Below are 19,649 nucleotides of genomic sequence, written 5' to 3' on the forward strand. Positions count from 1 at the left end.
TTGTATCAGTGTATCATTGTATCATTGTATCAGTGTATCAGTGTGTGAAGTGAAGAAGCCAAGACAAATAAAAAGACACGAAATAAAAACAAAACTTTATGGCGCACCACACAGCAAGCAAATGCTGTTTACTCACTCTCACGCTTCCCCTCTCTCTCTCACTCGCGCTCTCTCTAATATGTACATATGCGCGCTATGCTTGCTCTCTGTCTATGCCGATCATTGCATGGACAGAGTGCCGAGAAGGTGATGCGCAGCGTTAACAGCGACGTCACAGCTGTGTGTGTGAGTCTGAAACGCACTGCACACGCTCCAAAACTGACTGCTGTGACGTCACGCGAGCAGAGATAGAGAGTAAGAGTGAGCGAGGCTCGCTGCTCTGCAGAATCTGCACTCTTCACGACGCTTTGCCATCGGCTTACTTTGAGGTTGTTTGCTGCTTGCTTTGCTGTTGCTGCCGCTGCAGTCAACAGCGCAAAGCGCAACGCGTCGGTTCGAAAATTGTTTTAACGGAAAATTACAGCTACATTTAGTCAGTTACGAGTTGTATTGTCGCAGCGCTTGTGCGTCTTATCGCTAAACTATAGCAAATTACTAGTGAATCCTCCAGTAGTAGTTGAGCCAGCCAAGTGTTTCCGCAACAGTGGTTGTCACACGCTTGCCAAAGCCAAAGCGCATTTCCTATACTTCTTGCGTGCTTTGCAATTACGAAATCTTACGTCGAAATTTTATGTGTGTTCCATGTGGCTATAAATACAACGCCAGCGCCAAAATTGATTGTACGGAACATTTGGTCGGTCGGTCGGTCGCTTGGTCAAAAGAAGCAAAAAAATTACAAAAATAACACACACAAAAATAACAAAAGAACAAGAGAAACTGACGGGTTGATTGACTTGCAGGAATTTGAGACACCAACGGCCGTCGCCGCTGCCACCGACGCCAACCAGCGGCCAACAGCTAACAGCCGTCAGCAGTCGAGATTGAACATCCCATATCCACATCCATAGCCTCGCCTTCAGCGGCAGTAAACCGCAGCTTCCGTTGCTTATCTGCCGCACGAGATTCTGACGGAACGGAACGTCTGCCCGCAGCCCCCTGTGATTGGGATGGGCCAGCGCATGAGTTGCGTTTTCTGTAAGTTGCACATTGAGTTTATGATTATACTCAGCATATTCACGAATCCAATTCTCAAATATTTATAACACACACACACAGACACACAGAATCACAATAATATTCATAAATACAAAGCAAAAGTAAATTGTATACAAGTCGGAGCAGCTGAAGCTGTCTGGCTTTTGTTTAATTGCAAATCAATAGGATGCGCATAAAAATCAACATAAGACTTGCGGCGTGAATAAGGGCAGACAGATCTGAGGCATTGATAAATGATTGAATATAAATAAAAAGCGTAATTAAATTGTTAAACACGGCAGACAGAAACAGCTATACTAATTGATTTTGGCACTTTAAATGGCTTTTCAAAACAAAGTTTAGTTCAAAAACAACTGTGCAGACGACTGGCAATACGTACTAATTCACGGTTCCAGCAGGGCTGTTGTTGTTCTGGTTGTGGTTGTTGTGGTTGGCGGTGGCTGCTGTTTTCCATCAGCCACACAGATGACACCCACTCACATTCGAAAAAAAAGAGAAAACAAAACACAGAAAAACATATGCGAAAAAAATCTGCTTTTAAGTGAAATGTTTTGCATATATTTGGAAAATAACATAATTTAAAGCTTTTCATAGTTAAAGGTAAAATTATAAAAAGTTGTTTATTTAAAAAAAAACAATAAAAAAATCTTGTCAGAAGTGGGATTCGAACCCACGCCTACAGAGTAGACTGCGACCTGAACGCAGCGCCTTAGACCACTCGGCCATCCTGACAGTTGGCATGAGAAGAGCTAAAGCTCATTTTGTATTGCTCGAACATGCGCTGTTAATACGCACTGTTAGCGACGAAGTGCTCATGTGGAGAGCTCTTTCTGTTAAATTTCTCTCAGCTGTTAATATGTTGGCATTTTAAATAACTAAAAAATTATTCAGTAATTCGCTGGGCTTGTTCAATTTATAAAATATATGATTTAAATGCATTTTCATGGCAATATAATTGCAAATTAAACTGATTCGATCTGCAACATAAATATAAACGCCGACAAAGTATTGACGGTGTCTTATATTCTTCTCTAAATAAATCTTATCTCTGAGTTATATTGTGGGCTGGGCCCGGAGACATCAGGGCATTCAGGCAAAACAACAACAAAATAATAAGCGCCAGAGCTGAGCTGAGATTAGTCATTAAAAAACATTAACCGATTTATTTGTAAAAAAATAAACTTTCGCCTACTAAGCCTGTCGCTCTGAAAAAAACTTGGAGTTTCGAAATTTCGGGACCAGCCAGAAATTGGGTTAACCCGCATTCTTGAACCCAAATCTTACAGGCGTTTCCATTTCTCTTTACAATCCTCTCTCATTAAAGTCGGCGGCAGCTTTTGTTGTTCGTTTTTCTTTTTTAAATACTTCAACAAATATATATGAATATTATTTATGATATATATTGAGGTGTTTGTTCTACACAGATATATTTAAATGAGTTTCTCGACATTTTCAGTTGATTTATGTGTGGAAAAGTTCATTCATTCAGTTGTTGTTTTTGTCACTTGTGCATAAATTAAAATTGGAATGCTTTCAATTTCAGTTCCGACTGGGGTATATATTACATATATATATTATATGTATATATATATAATCGTTGCAGCTGTAGTTGTAACTGAAGAATAGCAGAGCTTTGTTTATAAGATTTGAAAAGAAAAACGCTTTGACTTAATGCCGACAACTATTTTATTTAGCTATTTATAGATGTACATACGCATACATGCACACATACATACGCACACACATACATATGTGCGTATGTTTGCCTATGCATGCGCATTTCAAGCTAATTGTTTGTTTATCTAAGGGAAAAAACCAAATGGCATGAAATGTTTTGACATGCCGCGAATAATTTTCCGCATTACCATTGAACTTTTGCCTCAATCGAAGATTTTGTATTCTCTATAAACAAGTCTAAATTCATTTGCAATATTTTACTATCAGCTATATACTATGTAGACTGAGTGAGACTTAAGTCACGCGTCTCTCCTGCGTGATAAGTCGTTTTCAAAGCAATTTTTATATAGGTCAAACATTTTCAGTTCTAACAACGCAATTTTCTAAAATTCAAAAGAAATTTGATCGAGTTAAGAATATCGATATGGGAAATATAAAGCTGACACCATTTTCCTATATATATAATAATATATATATATATATTATTATATATCAAATGAAGTAATGAAAGAAAAGATGAAAAAAAAAAGTTGCATTTGTTTATAAACAAAGCGGGGCGATATGCCAGTTGACATAGTTGAGACTTAATTTCAGGGCACGAGCTCAATGCCATTTTCGTTGGGTCAGTTCTGCTGTTGTACATATACCTATATGTATATACGTATATATAGCATATTATTTTGCAGAGTTTGTTTTCTACGAGGCGCAAAGCAACTGCGTCAACAGAATCGAAATCAAAGCGTTTGGCGTACAAGGTCTGAACTGTTTTAATTTATATATATATATATATTTTTGTTTTATATTATCGATAATATTTTTATCTGGGCTGCTTAAGCAGCAGGTGAAAAATGTTATAAATAAATATAGCACATTTTATATACAATAATTTTAATAGTAGTAACTTGGCTTACACGTGTGCCTTATTATGTCACTTTATCAAATGGAGCTCAATAGAAGCACTATTAAGCCCCTGGCGAGCACGTCGAATGCATTTTAATGCGATGTCGATGGCTATTTTCCTCCATTAAACGTTCGCAACTTGAAAAAGATAAGATTTCGTCAGTTTTTATAGACTTGGTTAAGTGCTTGGTTTTTTATAGCAGGTTATTCAACTGTTGCAAAACATGGCCCATGAAATGCACATAAAGTAAAAAATAAAATTAAGAATAAAAACAAAAGTCAAAACCATAAAAAAATAAATAAAATAAATCTTGTCAGAAGTGGGATTCGAACCCACGCCTACAGAGTAGACTGCGACCTGAACGCAGCGCCTTAGACCACTCGGCCATCCTGACTGATGGCGCCCTGCTGGCAAAAGCAGTATACATAACATAGCAGCAGCTGCTGGGGCAATCGAAGAAGTGTTAATCTTTAAATAATATTTATTTTTTTTGTTATTCATTTTACGAACAATTTGAATCGATAGCCGAATGAATGCCAATGCTCAGAGATCGTAGATGTGCAACAGAGCTCTCAATAACTCGAACAGAAATAAACGGGTAGTTGCACGATCTTTGTAGATCTTCAGATGGGCACGAATAACCTGCTCGAACAGATCGATGCGCTCCATGGTGCAGAGGCGCAGGTTAACCAGAAACCGCGACTTAAGCAGATCCGTGGCCAGGTTGTGGAAGTCTTCGACGAATAGTTTCAGCACGGGATCCTCCTTGGTGTTGGCCATGTCACGATGCTTTTGAAAAATCTCGGTTACGTTGGACTGCTGAATGTTGCCCTGCATAATCTCGAGCCAGGCCAGTTGCACGTACGGATTGTGAATCTGTGACTGCCGGAGCACATTTGTCTCGCGTATAAACGGATACTTGGTATATAGTTTAGACGTGCTCTCCGATTCGGAGAAAAGCTTGAGTACACTTTTGTTGATTGGATTGTCGCGGCACAGAACAAACTTGAGCGCGAAACTAGTCAACTGTGGTATCTCCGCAGATATCAGATTGGCCAGCAGGTCACACATGAACTGGCTCAAGTGCTCCATTTTGGTGTCCTCGATCACATTCATGTACAGCACATGGTAGAACTGATGCATCACTCCACACAGGCAGCAGAGGACGGTGCTGTACTTGAAGTTCAGAGGATAGATGTCGTAGCAGAGAAAGCATTCGTTGTCCACTGGATCGGGACGGGCGCGTTTTTGAATCTGTGAAGTGCGCTTGACATATTTGTTCATGATGTGCTTGGTCTCGAGGGGCTCGTTCTTAAACATTTCATTGCAGCGCTCCTGATCTTCCGCCGTCAGTTCCATAAATGATTGCAGATTCTTCAACTGAACCCGTTCTGTACCCATAGCTGTAATGTGCCTTTAAATATCGCGTGCTGGCAAATCTAAGCTAAAACAAAAAAAAATATATAAAAGTCAGATTTAGACAGAGCTAAAACTGCCTGCTACAAAAAAACAAAATCGCCTCATACAATACAGTTGAAAAAGCAAAGGGTATTCGAGCCTGAACTTGACCTACAGCGCTCACTGGAGCTGACAAACGGCAAATGGCAAATGGCAAATTGGCATCGAAATCGTATGGATTCCCGCCTAATCATTTATCAACAGCCCACTTGACACGCCTCGTCAATATCTATAATTGCTAAACTGTGCCCAAGTAATCGCCGTGATTAATGTTTCCATTTTATTTGAAGATTTAAATGTACCGGTTCTCGGCTTGCAATTCTCAGACTTCTCGGACGTCTCGCAGCTCTCGCGTTTCTCGCTGCTCGCCTCATTTGCATAATTGCAATTTATTGTAAATCCGTGTGCAAATATGCCAGAAATTTCAGCTAAGACTCTGTGTAAGGCAACGTTTGTGCCGCCAAAGGCCGACGGCTTTTCACAAATCACATCTCAGCTGCCTATGAAAAAGATTTGCAAACTCATTAAAAACGTATCCATGCCCAATGCTGTGGCCCAAGTGTCGCACAGGCCATGTCTCTGTCGCACTTGACAATCGACTCAGACACTATCCATCATCTGTGGCAGTCGCTTGACATTCAATCAGTGCACTCAGCTGACATCGTTGCTAATTAGATGTCAGTTCGCAGCGATTGATTTGCTAACTATCAATGCAACTGATCAACTCTGATTGACAAGCAAAACTAATTCAATTCAATTTCTGGTTGAAACTTGGAAGAGCTCAAGAATTAGGCTGGAAAGTTAAGAATTTGTTGGACAGAAATGTTATAAAGAAAACTAGGTCTAAGAGAGAGAGAGAGAGAGAGAGAGAGAGAGGGAGATGAAGTAGGACTAACTCTCGACCCACCTCTACCTACAATCTCTTATCTAAACAGCTCTTTTTACTCTCAAGCCTAGCCTTTCTATGCGATTTTCATAAACTAAAATGTTTTCTAGATATTTATAAAAAGTAAACGAGTCACTGAGTATTTTATACAAAGTAAAAATGGGCCTTTTAACTTAAGAATTTGTATAACAAAAGAGAAAGAGCGAATGAGTTTGCATAATGAAAGGCGAAAGACGAATCAGAGATCCTTGATAAGAGCTAAGCGTTAAGTAAGAAACAGTTCAGTTCTAGCTGCCTATGCTATTCGAGATTCCTCTTAAGTGTCGCCTTTCTATGCGATTTTCATAAATGAAACATCAATTAAAAATAATTATAAGAATATTCTAAAAGAAATAATGGAGAGAGTGATACTATATCTAAAAAATAAGTTATTCAATAGTCTAGGCTGTCTGGCACACATACTTTCCTTACAAGTTCCTACGATACCTTTAATTTCTAGATTTTTCGAGGTCAGTTGAGTCAGTTGTTTGTGATCGACCGACGCACTTTTACATATAAGCACAGGCAATAAGATTCATTTACGATTCTCAGTACAATTAAAACTAAAATGGATTCTCTTTCCCTCTCTCCCTCTCTCTCTTCCATATATATGTATATATATTACAGATTAAACACGCCATTTAATGCCATATGGACTATTATGGCAGCTCCCACGCAAGTCACGAAAATTGAGCAACGCGACGCGATTTCTCAGTGCCAGAATCTGAGACAGTATCTCTCCGTCTTCGTCTCGGCCTTCGCCTGCCTCGCCGTGTCTCCGCCAAGCAATTCGCGTCCAAATTAAAGCCGACCACGTAAAGCTCAAGTTCAGACCGACGGCAATCGAAACAATAAAAACTAAAGAACATTAAAATACCAACAAACAAGTCAACAGCCACAATAAATTGAGCGTGTGCTAAAAGAAACAACAAAGCAACACAAACAACAACAAAAGCACGAAAAAGGTGTTGGCTGCATTTTGCTGTCGCCTTCATTGGCTGCCACACAAAGTGGGTCACACAGAGACGGTCGGACAGGCGGACAGTGGGACTCTGGCAGAGCCATCGAAGACGCCGCAGACAGTGTGACAGCAAGGGGCACGTCCCAAGGCAGCATGCAGCAGTTTAGTAATTCAAGAAAATTCGACAAATTGCGAGGCGCGCTGTAAGCTTTTGGCACATATATTGTTTACACATAATTCAGTAATTCCCTTGTTGTTGTTTATGTAATTATGCAACTGCTGCAGTGGGGCGTTGAATGAAAAGCCAGCAGCAATAATAACAATAGCAACTCGTAAAACAATAACAATACAAATTCAACACGAATTCATTGATAAATACGAAAAATATCGCGCATACGCCGCGCTCTCCTTCAACACACAAAATCGCTCTCGCTCTCTCACGGTCGCTCTCTCGCTTTCGCTCTCGATCGTAAACAAAATGAACTCACCACAGCTTGTCAATACAGCTGCGCAAGCTCACCACAACAGCAGCAGCAGCGCCAGCGCCACCAACAACAACAACAGCCAGACACAAGCGACGTCCGCTAATAAATTTGCGCCTGCACGTAGGCTAGCAGCGCGTCAGACTCTGCGCCTGGCCATACCCAAGCAACAGGGTGATTCAGTGACGCTGCCCCATGCCCATGCCCAGACGAGCAGCATTTATCGGCACTCACCATCGCAGCTGCCGCCGGCGCCGCTGCTCAAGCGTCACACATCTACTGCCGCCGCAGCTGGCAATTGCAGTGGAGGAAATAACAGTTTTATACCCAAATCTGCATCGCCGCTGGAGTCGCACAAGCTGCCGAATGTCACGCCCACTTGCAATGCCAGCCCCTTATTATACAATGGCAGTGGCAGCGCCTCCTCCATCGCAAGTAACTCCAGTTTCTTGGGCGTACGCAAGCCAAGTCTAACGCTCAACTCATCCGACATACGCAACAACAATGATTTATTTGCCTTTGCCAAGGAAATGTCGCCCGCATTGGAGCTGAGTGGTAAGCCCCAATCTTATACATTAAATTGTATCTGTATAAGTATTAAGTATACTCTACTCCACAGATCACTCGCACTCGCACTCACCAATGTTCACAGATATAACCACTGCCATATCGCCAGCAAATAGTAATGGCTCTCCTACACATCATCAGTTGGGTAGACTCTTCAGCCTGAGTCCTTCCAGCATGAGAAATTACGGAAACGTAAGTAAACCTTGAAGTATAAGCGTGTGTCGAAGTATAAGTAAATATATAAGTATAAGTATCTGTATTACTATGAGTATCAGTATAAGTATAAGTACGAGGCTGGGTATAAGTGTAAGTACAGCAGTACAAGTATAATTAGAAAAAAAACTACTTCATACTCTTATAACGCAAGAGCAACGTAACAACAGTTTGTTAAGATTATAACTTAATTATAAGAGAGAAAGTGTTAGTTCCGCATTTCGAAGTTCCATTCCCATATGTTCTTCACTCAACAAACTTACAGCTGTAATAAGCAACACTCACCCTGCCTAATGACTATTAATAGACGCTGCCCAAAGGTCAGTTAAAGTACATTTTTTCGTTCTTTTTCCTCACACTTTGTGCCCCTCTTTCTTCTTTCGCTTTTCGCTATTTTGCATGCTCTGTTGACCCACAGCCCGAAAAAAGCTTTACAAACACAAACAGAAGGTCCAATCGTCATTTCATGCCATATATTTAATCATTTGTAAAGCTCACACCTCACGCGACTACACCAAAAAGAGGCGCGGAGTTAAGGGAGAGAGAGGGGGACAGCGAGGTGGGAAGAGTTTGGTTGATGACACTCCCAGTTAAGTTCGTGAAACCGGCTGCCGAGGTAAATAGGCAGAAAATAGCGTCAACTTAATTAATAAATAATATTTAGCACGTTTTAAAAGGGAAGGTGCGGTAAATAAAGAATCGGGAAGCAAGAGAAACGCCTAACGATGAGTTTGCCAGATTTCTTGCTGCCGGGCAGTTGACTTGTTTATATATAAATGTATGTATGTGTGCATATATTTGTATGTATATAGTATATGCAAACGTTATGGCTATATGAATAATCGGCATTCAGTAGACTTGGGTTTTGATTTTTTAGTATGGCTCGTGCGTCGTTGTCTAACTCGACTCTGTATGCCCTACAAATGGGGCTATTGATTTTGGAGATGCACCTGCACCTCATAAATAGATTAGCTCGAGTGTGAATCACTCAGCGAAGCGATTGTACTTCAGACTTTTGATTACAAAAATATACATTGATAATACGAACAAGACGACAACATTTTCATTAAAAGTCATATGTGATGACCCATATAAGAGTAGTGCAAGGCATATGTGATAACGGGAAGTTCGGCTAGATACCAAAACATTACCTCAGATAACTAAAATTATCATATGAAGGATCTAATTGGAGTTGTGAGCAAGTGTCATATATCTTGAGTAGCTAATAGACGTTGGCATACCCTTACGAGTGAGTGTATTATAATTTTTAGAGTTTATTTTATATTCTAAGCCTTTCATAATTCAAAATTTATTATCTTCTAGAATTATATATACGTCAATCATCGAAAATAGTTATACGAAAAATATTTCGATATTTTAATTTATGCGAATGCTTTTTGTTGATCTGTGTCGAAATATAGATTGAATGTAGTTCGATTTTCGAACTTATGACGAGCTTTTCTAACTTCAATTTTTAAAAGAATTTGGCTTTTCTCTTATTCTGTTATTTGTATCTCCTTTTACTCCGAGCTTCTCTACTGTAGAGTATTGAGTATTCGGTAAAGCTTTCGCTAATAAGCTTTTTAACACCTCGTAGTTTGTTGCTTTTGTGTTCTTAGAAAACTATTTGACAAGCTCTTCAGCTAAGGCAAAACGTGAGCGTGAGTGACTCTTGCCGTTTTGATGAAGTTGGGCGTGTGGCTCTATAGCTACAGGTACCTACAGGTAGTACACATGCATAGAGTATATAGCCAGCTCTGGGCATATTAATGTGCTGGCTAGCTAGCTAGCTGGCGAGGTGTACGAGCGTCAACCGGTATGGAGCAAGTAAAAAGAACAAAAATCGATTAGTACGCGAGCAAATGTTCGGGCAAAAGGAAGTTTTCGCTGTTGAAACACAAACAAAGTTGTGCTGCCGATGACGCCGAGCCTCACACACACACACTCGCATATATATATACATATATATCTGTTTTTTTGTTTTCTTTTTGGGCATTATAAAGCGCGCATACCATACAAATAAACAAACACACACACACGCGCAGAGAGACGTAGCTGACAAACGTTTTTGTGTAGCATTTTGTGGTTTTCGAAAGAATTCCATTTTCAGTATTTGCCGAATTGAGATGCGCGCCGGTTGCCTCTGTTCAGCATAATAATACATATATGTGTGTGTGTGTCAGCTTATATATATCTATATATATATTGGAATCGTCGTATCAATGTAACGCTTTGTATACAGTTTCGATTGCTCATTGCTGCTTATCATAGACTCGTTGTGCCGGTATAAGCCTGTAGCATGGGCAACCGTTTGAGTGGCTTGTGGTGTAAGAAGACAACAACATTACATATCAACAGCGAGCCCAAACAGCAGCAGCAAAGTGAAATAGTTAGTGAGTGTAGCATTGGTAAGAACAATAAGTCAAATCGAAAGAAATCGAGTGCTGCTGGTGGCGGTGGCGGTGGCGTTGGTGGTGCTGGCACCTTTCGTTTCGGCAGCGCACGTCGCTTATCGCTAACTAGCTGTGTCTCCAGAGATAAAAAGTCGGCGAACAAAGCAACAACAAACCCCGAAATATCGACGCTTGAACAACAATATCAAGAGCTGCTGCAAGCCAGCAAACCAGCTGCGCAGCCCCTCGACGCGCAGACTCAGCCGCAGACAGCCATGAAGGTTAATGCTCAATTGCCCACAGTCAAGGTGAGTTCAGCCACAATCCCAACCCGAATCGGTAACCCGGCCTAGCACTGCCCCCACCGGCCAGGCGCTACAATTCGTTGCGCCTCAAACTACGTGCATAATTATTGCTGGCAATAATCGAGAGTGCGAATGTAACAAGACGAAGTCTGTGTACCCTTTCGAGTGGAGCAATCTATAGTAGATGACTTGTTGGCGTTAGTCTTTTTCCATAAATTCATGTTTTACATATCTTTAGAGAAATTTGAATATTTAAAGATATATATATAATATACAGAGATATATCTTTAAGCACAAAAGTTTTCATAAAACAACTGATTCTAAGAGCAAGCTGTCATATAGAGTTCTAGATATAGTAACTTGATATGATTCATAGAGTAAAATTCCTGAATTATCTTGAAAACAGAAAACATTTTAGAGTGAAATTTATGGTAAGTCTGACAATTTAGTTCGATTCTGAGTAGATATTGGTTATATGGAATGAGAAGTCTACTAAAACTGGTCGATGACACGAAGTCAAGATATCTCTATGATGAAACACTTTTAAAATAAATATATAGGATATAATGAAGTGCATATAGTATATATGGTATATATGGTAATGTGATACGCTACTCTAACTCCCATCATAACAAACTTGACATGCTCTCTAGAGTACAGAGTATAGAAACAACAGTCAAAAGAAACGCAGCAGTAAAAACAATTATGTCATTTGCTGTTGCTTCTGGTTTGCGGGTTTCTCTCTCTGCCTGTCTCCCTCTCTCTGCCTGGCTCGCGCCTCTCTCTCTCTCTCTCTCTCTCTTCATCTCTTAATAATCTCCTATTCGACTGCATGCTTCTGCCGTGACGTCGTTCAGGTTCAGGGTCAATTTTTGTTTATTTGTGAAGATCGTTGAGATTGGAACGGGCGGAGGGAGCTTTGGGTCTATGTCATTAGCATGACATAGAGTCGGAAATGTGACTTGCTGTAAAGGCGGATGCTTATTAACAATTGTTGCTCTGAGGCTGTAGGTATCAGGTGCGAAACCGTATGCATTGAGAGCCCAAGCTCAGTAGTCATTGAGCTGGGCTTAGAGCCGCGATTAATGGCAAATGACAACGAATAGATTTTGTTATTTAGTTGTTTGTGTCGTATAACACTAATTGACAAAGTGTTATAAATAATAGATAAGCTGTGAAATATGCGAGGGAAACACGTGAAAAACAGGAAATAGAAAAGTTAAGACTTGGGCATAGGCAAAAGCGTCTGTCCATATCATGATCCTTGGCATTGTGTATATACATTTTAATCCCCTAATTAAGTCAATATCAATAATCAATTAACGCTTATCAACATCATATCGAATCTTATCTCCGATTTACTATACGCTTGCGCTGTCAAATATATTTCTGGAATTCCAGCTCATGACCCAAATTTCAAGGCAAACGAATAAATCAAAAGGTTCAACAAAACGTGTTAAGCACGCTTTGCATATAAAAGCGGCCAGAAGGGAAATGCATCAAAATCAATTACGCATGAAAATTCAACGAAAAAACAAGAGAAGAGGCAGAAGAAGCCGTCGAAGAATGCGCTCGAAATACCAATGAAGCAGCGATGGGCGCGTCTTATGTGGCTCTCACGACTCTCCACTAAATTGTGTGAACCGACTGAAGCTAGGCTCCACAGCGACTGCTCGACTCAGTTAGAAGCATTTGAGCAGCGTGGAAAGCCCGTGAGTCAGCGAGCAAACCTTTCATTGGCCTCGAGCCTCAAATTGAATGCAACACATGTGTTTTGATTGCGACTTGATCTGATGACTCAGCCAGCTGGCTGAGGAGGCGAACAGCGCGAGTTGAAGTTAGGCGAAAGTCACTCATTCATGCCTCTAGAAGCAAAGATACAAATTGTGATTGAAGACAAACAGCGGCAGCTAGATGAATCAGCAGCTGGATCTGCTTATATTTGGGCTTTAAATGTGGAGCATCGGGCGAACCATTTGTTTATGCTAATCGGGCTAGTGGCAAGTGGCCGAAGAGCTGCTGCTGACACATTTGTGACTAATTTGCCTGCCACGAGGCGGATGCTGCTGTTGGCCTGGTTTCAGCTGAGAAAAAACGAAAGTATCTGACAGATTATGATAAATTAGTGTACAGGTAGTTTGTTGTTCTTTTTTTTCTTTTGTGTGTGACTCTTTGGCTAATTGCATAACAAATTGTTTAATTAGGTTTGATTATGGTAAAGCTGCTTCCTATAACTCAATTAAATGCAGCCCATTAGCCACGCTAGCAGCTGACCTTCTCCACGCTGTCGCTGAGCAGTTCAACAGCTTTTTGAGCAAATCTATCTGACAGATACAGATACTTTTTTGCTGTGGGTGGCGCCAGTTCATGGCAGCGCTGCCTTGTTGTAAGCAAAGCCAGACGCACAAAACACAAATTTGAAATGGTTAACACACACACACACACGCATACCTTGCATACTCTGGCGTTTCCTGGAAACATTAAAGATTTCAGCTCTTTCAGCTGCCAAAAAATGCTCGCACTGAAATGTTTAATAAACAAAAGCCCACAAAAATCGCAGTTTTCGCTTAACTAATTAAAAAACAAGAAAAAAATGGCCAAATGAAAGGAAAACAAATTTGGCGCACGTGTTCGTGTTCACAAATACATTTCAAATCAATTCGTTTCAATTTAATTCAATTGTTTTCAATCATCTGCTTCAACCTGAGCCCAAACGTCCGTTTGGGTAGTCAACAACATAAAGGCATTTGTTTATTTGCTTGGCGTAAATAAAAACAGGCCGAATGAAAATAGTGTTAGCCAAAGGCGTAAGGTAAACTATTGCGAATTTTGTTTATATAAATGTCTCATTTGCGGATTTCAAATGATGCAGACAGGCAAAGGTGAAGTTTTGTTTTGATGAAATGCAGCTCATATTTTCAAATTGATAACTCAACACATAACGCATGATGGGTTGTATTCACCACTGCAAAGTGCAGTGTGGGGCGCTAAGTGTAGAGTCAAAGAGCACATAAATCAAACAGAGAAGCTGCTTAGCGCAAGTGAGCGAGCAATATGTGGCGCGCACTCACCACAGCTCAAGTCGTTTCGCTCGCACGCACGCTTAGTGTGTCTCTCTGCATGGCTGCGCTGCTGGCTTGCAGTCGTCGCGAGAGTCTCAACTCTTTCGGTGCTTGAGTGTTTCAGTCTTGTGTCGACCACGCAACTGTTCAGTACAAGGGCGCGCTATCGAAGACAACGACGCGCTTCACTAAACAATCAGCAAATATTAAAAAGAATTTGTATAAATACTATAACTAAATTCACGTTACCGTTGATAAAAAGCATTTAATATTATTGTGAAATGTTGAGAATGCGCCCAAGCGCGCACCTAAATCAAACATAAAGTGTAAAAGTGCGTAAAGCCAAGCAAAATATTTCAATGATAATTCGAATATAAATTAAGCGACAAAACGAGAAAAAAATCGAATTTATAAATAAAACCCACAAATTTTCGAGAAATATCTCGTTTTATTTTGTTTGCTGTAACATGCAGACAATATGTGCGAATGAAATTTAAAAATAAGAAAAAATCTTTATTTTTATATAGTCTAAATTTACATAATACAAAATTCGATGTTTCTAGAGAATGAAAAACGAGTTTGTTAGAAAAGAAAGAGATAAAAAAAAAAACAAAAACAAAAATCGAACGGAAAAGCCAATTGCGTAGGTTGTTGGAATCAATCAGAAGAGGCCCAAAGTCGAAGTTGTAAAACGCGTTTGTTAACTAACCCAAAGACACACAGAATGGCAAAGCTTAGGTAGCAGAGAGCGGCTGCTTAACGGTTAATCCGTTGCATTTGGCCAAGCGGAAATTCAATTAGCCAGCTTGAAGCTTGCACTGCGACGACAATGCAAACGGAAGTGAGCAACAGACACGTGTGGGCGTGTCAGCCTGTGGGCGCAACTGAACTTGAGCCCACATATGGCTGGCGGATTGTGGTGTCAAGGCACCATCTAGATGTCATAATCAGAGCTAGTTTTTATGGCATTGTGTAGCTTGCTGTTGGCAGAGCCATTTGTCACAGCCCCCGAAATGCAAAACTCGTTTTCTGGGCCTTTCTCATTGTGCGCATCTCTCCCTCCCTCCCTCTCTTGTTCATTGTTGTGCACACACGCATATTTTCGGTTAACGGTTCCATCTCGCCTTGGCTTGGTGAAGAGCATGTAGAGAGAAAGAGAGAGAGAGAGAGGGGGGCGAGACGAAGCAGAAGTAAAACCAGATGCGCCATAATTGTTTATAACAATAACTTTTGGCATACACAAAAGCGAGACGTTCCGTGCGGCTGCATTATCAATGAATTCTGTGGAAATTGCCAATTGTTGTGTTTATTAATTAATGCAAACGAAATTTTTGTTTTTGTTTTTATTTTTTTCTCTCTCTATATTTGGCATAGAAAATGCAAAAATGTTAACGAACCCAGAAACAAAGTGATTCGAAAAGAAGCAACAGAAATCTGACATAAGCAAAGCAGGCGAACTGTGCGTGTTCCAGTTCCGATTCCAGTGTTCCAAAGGTGTTCACAAGTGTTGTAAAACTACTTAAAAGCTAATTATGGTCGTGACGACAACGCGAAGTCCGCTGCTCACGCAGACGCAGCCCAAAAATTCGGCCACAAACGGCAGCGGTCATACAGCCGCAATGCGTTCCCGTTTAATATTTCCCAGGCAACATTATCAGGTAAACTTCTTCCACACTCATATATGTATATATCTACAAACGAATTGAGAGATTAGACGAGCGCCAAGGGGGTTCAGCGTGTTGCTCGAAAAAAAACATCGTTCATTAACCCCGAGGCGCCGCTGTAAATGACCAAAGCAGACGACGACGACGTCGCCGCCTAATGGTTCCAGCTCTGTCCAGTCTAGTGCGAGTGAAAGGCAGACAAAAAAAAACAACTCACATAAGCACACATACACACATATATATGTATATATGTTTGCATATGTATGTGTGCATGTATTTGTTCTTTATGATTGTTATGAAGTCTAATTGTGTGCGTGCGACGTTTTGACCCTTGGCCAGACGCAACAGCTATTAAACTCTGCTGACAACAACAACACGTACTGCACATCAATTGTTGCTGCGGCCAAGGAATGTGCATAGTCCCTAGATCTTGCTTGAGGCTTAACCCTTTGGGAGCTCTATGGAAAGTGAACTAATTCTCGCCCTTGATTAGCATTCAGTGTGTGACTAGCTTGTAAATCTGCAAGCAGCTTTTAAACTCAAAACTGTTTTATGGCACATTCGAATTCTGAGCTCTTAAAATATACAAAAATACAATTTAAGATATATGCTTTGGAATTTGTTGTTTGTTTATACTTAGGTCTTGTTTAAGTAGAAACAGATGCTGACTTGTTGTAGAAGTCTTATCAGAACTGCACAAATATTTCGAATTTTACTGAATATTTAGCTACAGCTTTATCCTCTTGATTATACACTTCGAAGCAGTTTATATTATTATGTATTTTGTATTGGAATGATCATTTAGCATGAAGTTTATGAACTGGATTGTAACTTTGATAGCGGCCAACCATGTTAAAGTGTGTTTCAGAGCACAAACTAATTTGTAGAGCTTGCTGCAACACAATTAGAGACTATCCACTAATGTGACTCTATAAAAAAGCAGAAATTTCAGCAGAAAATCAGCTAACATTCTAGCTTGTAAATTTACAAGCTGCTTTTATATGAACTTGTTTACAGCACGATTTTATCTTGTAATCTACCTGAAATCTGCAAGAAATAGATAAATTTACAATGCGGCTTATGCTCTAGCTGAATTGAAGCCTGAAGTTTAGCCTCAGGTTTATTCCTTAGTTTATATATAATTGCTAGCAGTTACTATATCAGATCTCTAGCAGCTACTAAATTTGCAGCTGCCAGATCAAAGCGTTTGTTAATGGCGCGCGCGCTGCATGTTAATGATTATATCTTAATCATTTGGCTGAAAACGGAAAACTGAAACGCATTTAATTCGCTATATAGTATATAGACGTGTGTGTGTGTCTATAGTATAGATCTGTTGAAGAGTTTTGGCTGCTTTTGCTAACCTGATTCACAATTTACGATTTCGGTTTGTCCGAGTCTCTAATTTGCATAGGCGAACAACGTGCAAATTCTGAATAAAAGCCATTAAACTAGCCGGCATCTAATAAATTGTTAATGTTATTTTGTTTATAATCAATAATCATGAGATTTCGCTCATTTCTTGGACCTCCCTCCAAGCGTCAACTGCAGCTGCCACTCGCCCTCTCTCCGTCTCCCTCGCTCACTCTCTCTAAGTAGTTCCCCTTTGCTGGGCAGATGTGCTGTGTGCTTAGGTTGGGGCAAGGCTTTTAGCCATATACGAATGTGTTTTTTTCGCCGAGATTCGTCAGCGCAATTTTCTTTTGAGTATTTTGTGTGGCTAAGTGATCCGGCTGTTTTATTTCTGTTTCTTGAGTCCCGTCGCCTTTGTCTATGTATCTCTATGTACCACATACATATATAATTTGATTTCCAGAACGTGCCTGCCCCACTGGCTGATCGTCGGCGCCGTTGACGTCAATGGGGAAGCGACGCGTCGCTGTCTGTGGCGAGGGAATTGTTGTCGAGTCTGGATATTGGGGGAGCCAAACGAAGCTATTTGAAGAATTGTTCGTAGCCTTGGTGCTAAATTTAACATGTGCTATAAAACTTAAGCAACACAAACTGTACAAAACTGACTAAAACAATAGGTCTTCTTATCCTCAGTAACTAGTAAATTCTTGAAGAGTTATGTAAGCATTAACAAGATTAAAAGATCACCCAGTATATCAGAAACCTGCCGTTTCGCTAGGCTATAATTTATGAATGAAATCAATTAAGATAAATACGAACAGCGACTGGACGGCAAACCCGTTACAGTGAGACTTGTTCCACTAAATGACAGCTCATTTTAATTAAAAGCGCCCATTCAAAATGCAACGGAAAACGAAAAAAGTCGAAAAAAATGTGCGTTAAACTGACGTCTACACTCTGCAGCACTGCTCAGTGCACTGAGCTAGATAGTGAGCGTCCGGGGAAGAGAGGGGCGACAATTAAAGGCGCCAATGGAACGCAACCATTTCATAATGCAGTTATTAGTATGAGAGCGGCAGAGAGCGTGAGAGCGTCACCATAACAAGAGCAACAAGTTCGAAAAGCTCTCTGGCCTGTTGGCCGCTACGCACGCTGGCAACGCCAGCAGCAGTGTTCGAAAGTGCTGCGCAGCTCTATCCGTCTGTTGTGTTATTTTTTCCTTTAGTTTTATTGTTGTTTTTGAGGTAGGCAGCAAACCAAAGCCCTAGCACAAACAAGTTTGGCCTGACTGCTTCGCTCTCTCACGCTCTCTCTCTCTTTCGCTTTGAATCCGCTCGCACCCTGTGTGATATTTGTGCTTTTCATTCAATTTTCGTTTCAGTTGTGTTCGTTGCTTCCGCGCGTGCAAAAGCTAAGAAATCGAGTGAGAGAATAAAAAAAAATAAAACAAAACTCGCGCGCATAATAAACGCACGCGATTTCCGTGCGGCTTTAAACGCTGCGATCTTTTTGTTTTCGAAGAAAGTGTGAAAATTTGTGCGTCGTTTATAAAATGATTTTTTCTTGATAAATGTGAATACAGTAGGAAAAACAAAACTTAACATAAACAGATATAATATATGAGCTAAGGTAATAAAAGAAACGAAACATTAAAATATGGTAAAAACTATAAAGAAAAGGCATTAAAGCGAATGCTTGTTGTTGTTTATAGTAAAAATTCGCTGACGTTTGTTCTTGTTGCTATTAGATCGAGCTGTGCTGTCTCTGATTAGCGCGCGTGTGCGTGTGTGTATAGGAAATGCCGCGCCAGTGGCAAAACACAAATGTATCTCGCAGATACTTTTTGTGTTTGTGCTTCATGCTCGATTGCTTCGATTATGCTTTGATTGCACACACACGCACACACACATTGAATGTGAGAGTCATTAGATTTATATACTATTTGGCACTTTTATCTTTTGTACTAACCGAACCAGCAACCGAACCCGCTGGCTTGCTGCCAAACACGCTGACGTCTCAGTTGATTGCTGAACCGGTTTTATGCCTGTTGTTGTTCGCATTAACAATAGAGACAGACGCCTGGCAACTGTTTAATGTTTGCTCTGCCATTGTTTTTGCCCTTGTTTAATTATGGTTTATCTCTTATCACACACACACACACACACATGTGTGTAAGATCTGCAGTTGACCCCGTCAGATGCCATAACTGCGTCATTTGACTTAGGGGTTGCTTGTGCTGAACAACCCTCTACAACCCCTTTTAGCCACGCAATATTATAGCATAAACTATGGCAGCATATATCTTAGTGTTAATTTTGGCAAACGCCCATGCCCACGCCCACGCTGTGTGGCTTAGCTAAATGCAATGTCTAATTGCGAATGCATTCAAAATTAATCTACGGCTAATGAGACACAATTTGATGGCAGTTGTGGCTGCTAATTGGCAAAGGTAGCCAACATAGCTAGATTGCAGCTGCTTGTTGCACTTGGCTTGCCACAGCGCCGACAATGGCATTGACCTTGAACCTGTGCA

General features: G+C 40.5%; 2 protein-coding genes and 2 non-coding genes across 7 annotated transcripts in view; 1 reads left to right on the forward strand and 3 right to left on the reverse strand.

Moving 5' to 3' along the window:
* Window positions 1-1,804: 1,804 nt before the first annotated feature.
* Window positions 1,805-1,887, reverse strand: Trnal-cag. Its single transcript has one exon. It is a non-coding gene; the product is annotated as a tRNA-Leu (tRNA).
* Window positions 1,888-4,044: 2,157 nt separating this feature from the next.
* Trnal-cag lies at window positions 4,045-4,127 on the reverse strand. The gene has a single exon. It is a non-coding gene; the product is annotated as a tRNA-Leu (tRNA).
* A 149-nt stretch (window positions 4,128-4,276) lies between these two features.
* Window positions 4,277-5,134, reverse strand: LOC115483458. Its single transcript, XM_030225522.1, has one exon. The coding sequence runs from the start codon at window positions 5,132-5,134 to the stop codon at window positions 4,277-4,279; it is 858 nt and encodes a 285-aa protein (XP_030081382.1).
* Window positions 5,135-7,329: 2,195 nt separating this feature from the next.
* Window positions 7,330-19,649, forward strand: part of LOC111603043 (sterile alpha and TIR motif-containing protein 1) — a 38,766-nt gene continuing 26,446 nt past the window's right edge. Inside the window, exons 1-2 of one of the 4 annotated variants that reach the window (XM_023320484.2) lie at window positions 7,330-8,114; window positions 8,179-8,318. In XM_023320484.2, coding sequence (XP_023176252.2) covers window positions 7,556-8,114; window positions 8,179-8,318 — 699 coding nt within the window. In that variant the 5' untranslated portion in view covers window positions 7,330-7,555. Of the gene's footprint in view, window positions 8,115-8,178; window positions 8,319-15,502; window positions 15,758-19,649 lie in introns of those variants that run through there. The other 3 variants (XM_023320481.2, XM_023320482.2, XM_023320483.2) reach the window with 3 other exon arrangements.

Source organism: Drosophila hydei, unplaced genomic scaffold, assembly GCF_003285905.1.
Source record: "Drosophila hydei strain 15085-1641.00,03,60 unplaced genomic scaffold, DhydRS2 tig00000001-arrow-pilon, whole genome shotgun sequence".
Lineage (NCBI taxonomy): Eukaryota > Metazoa > Arthropoda > Insecta > Diptera > Drosophilidae > Drosophila > Drosophila hydei.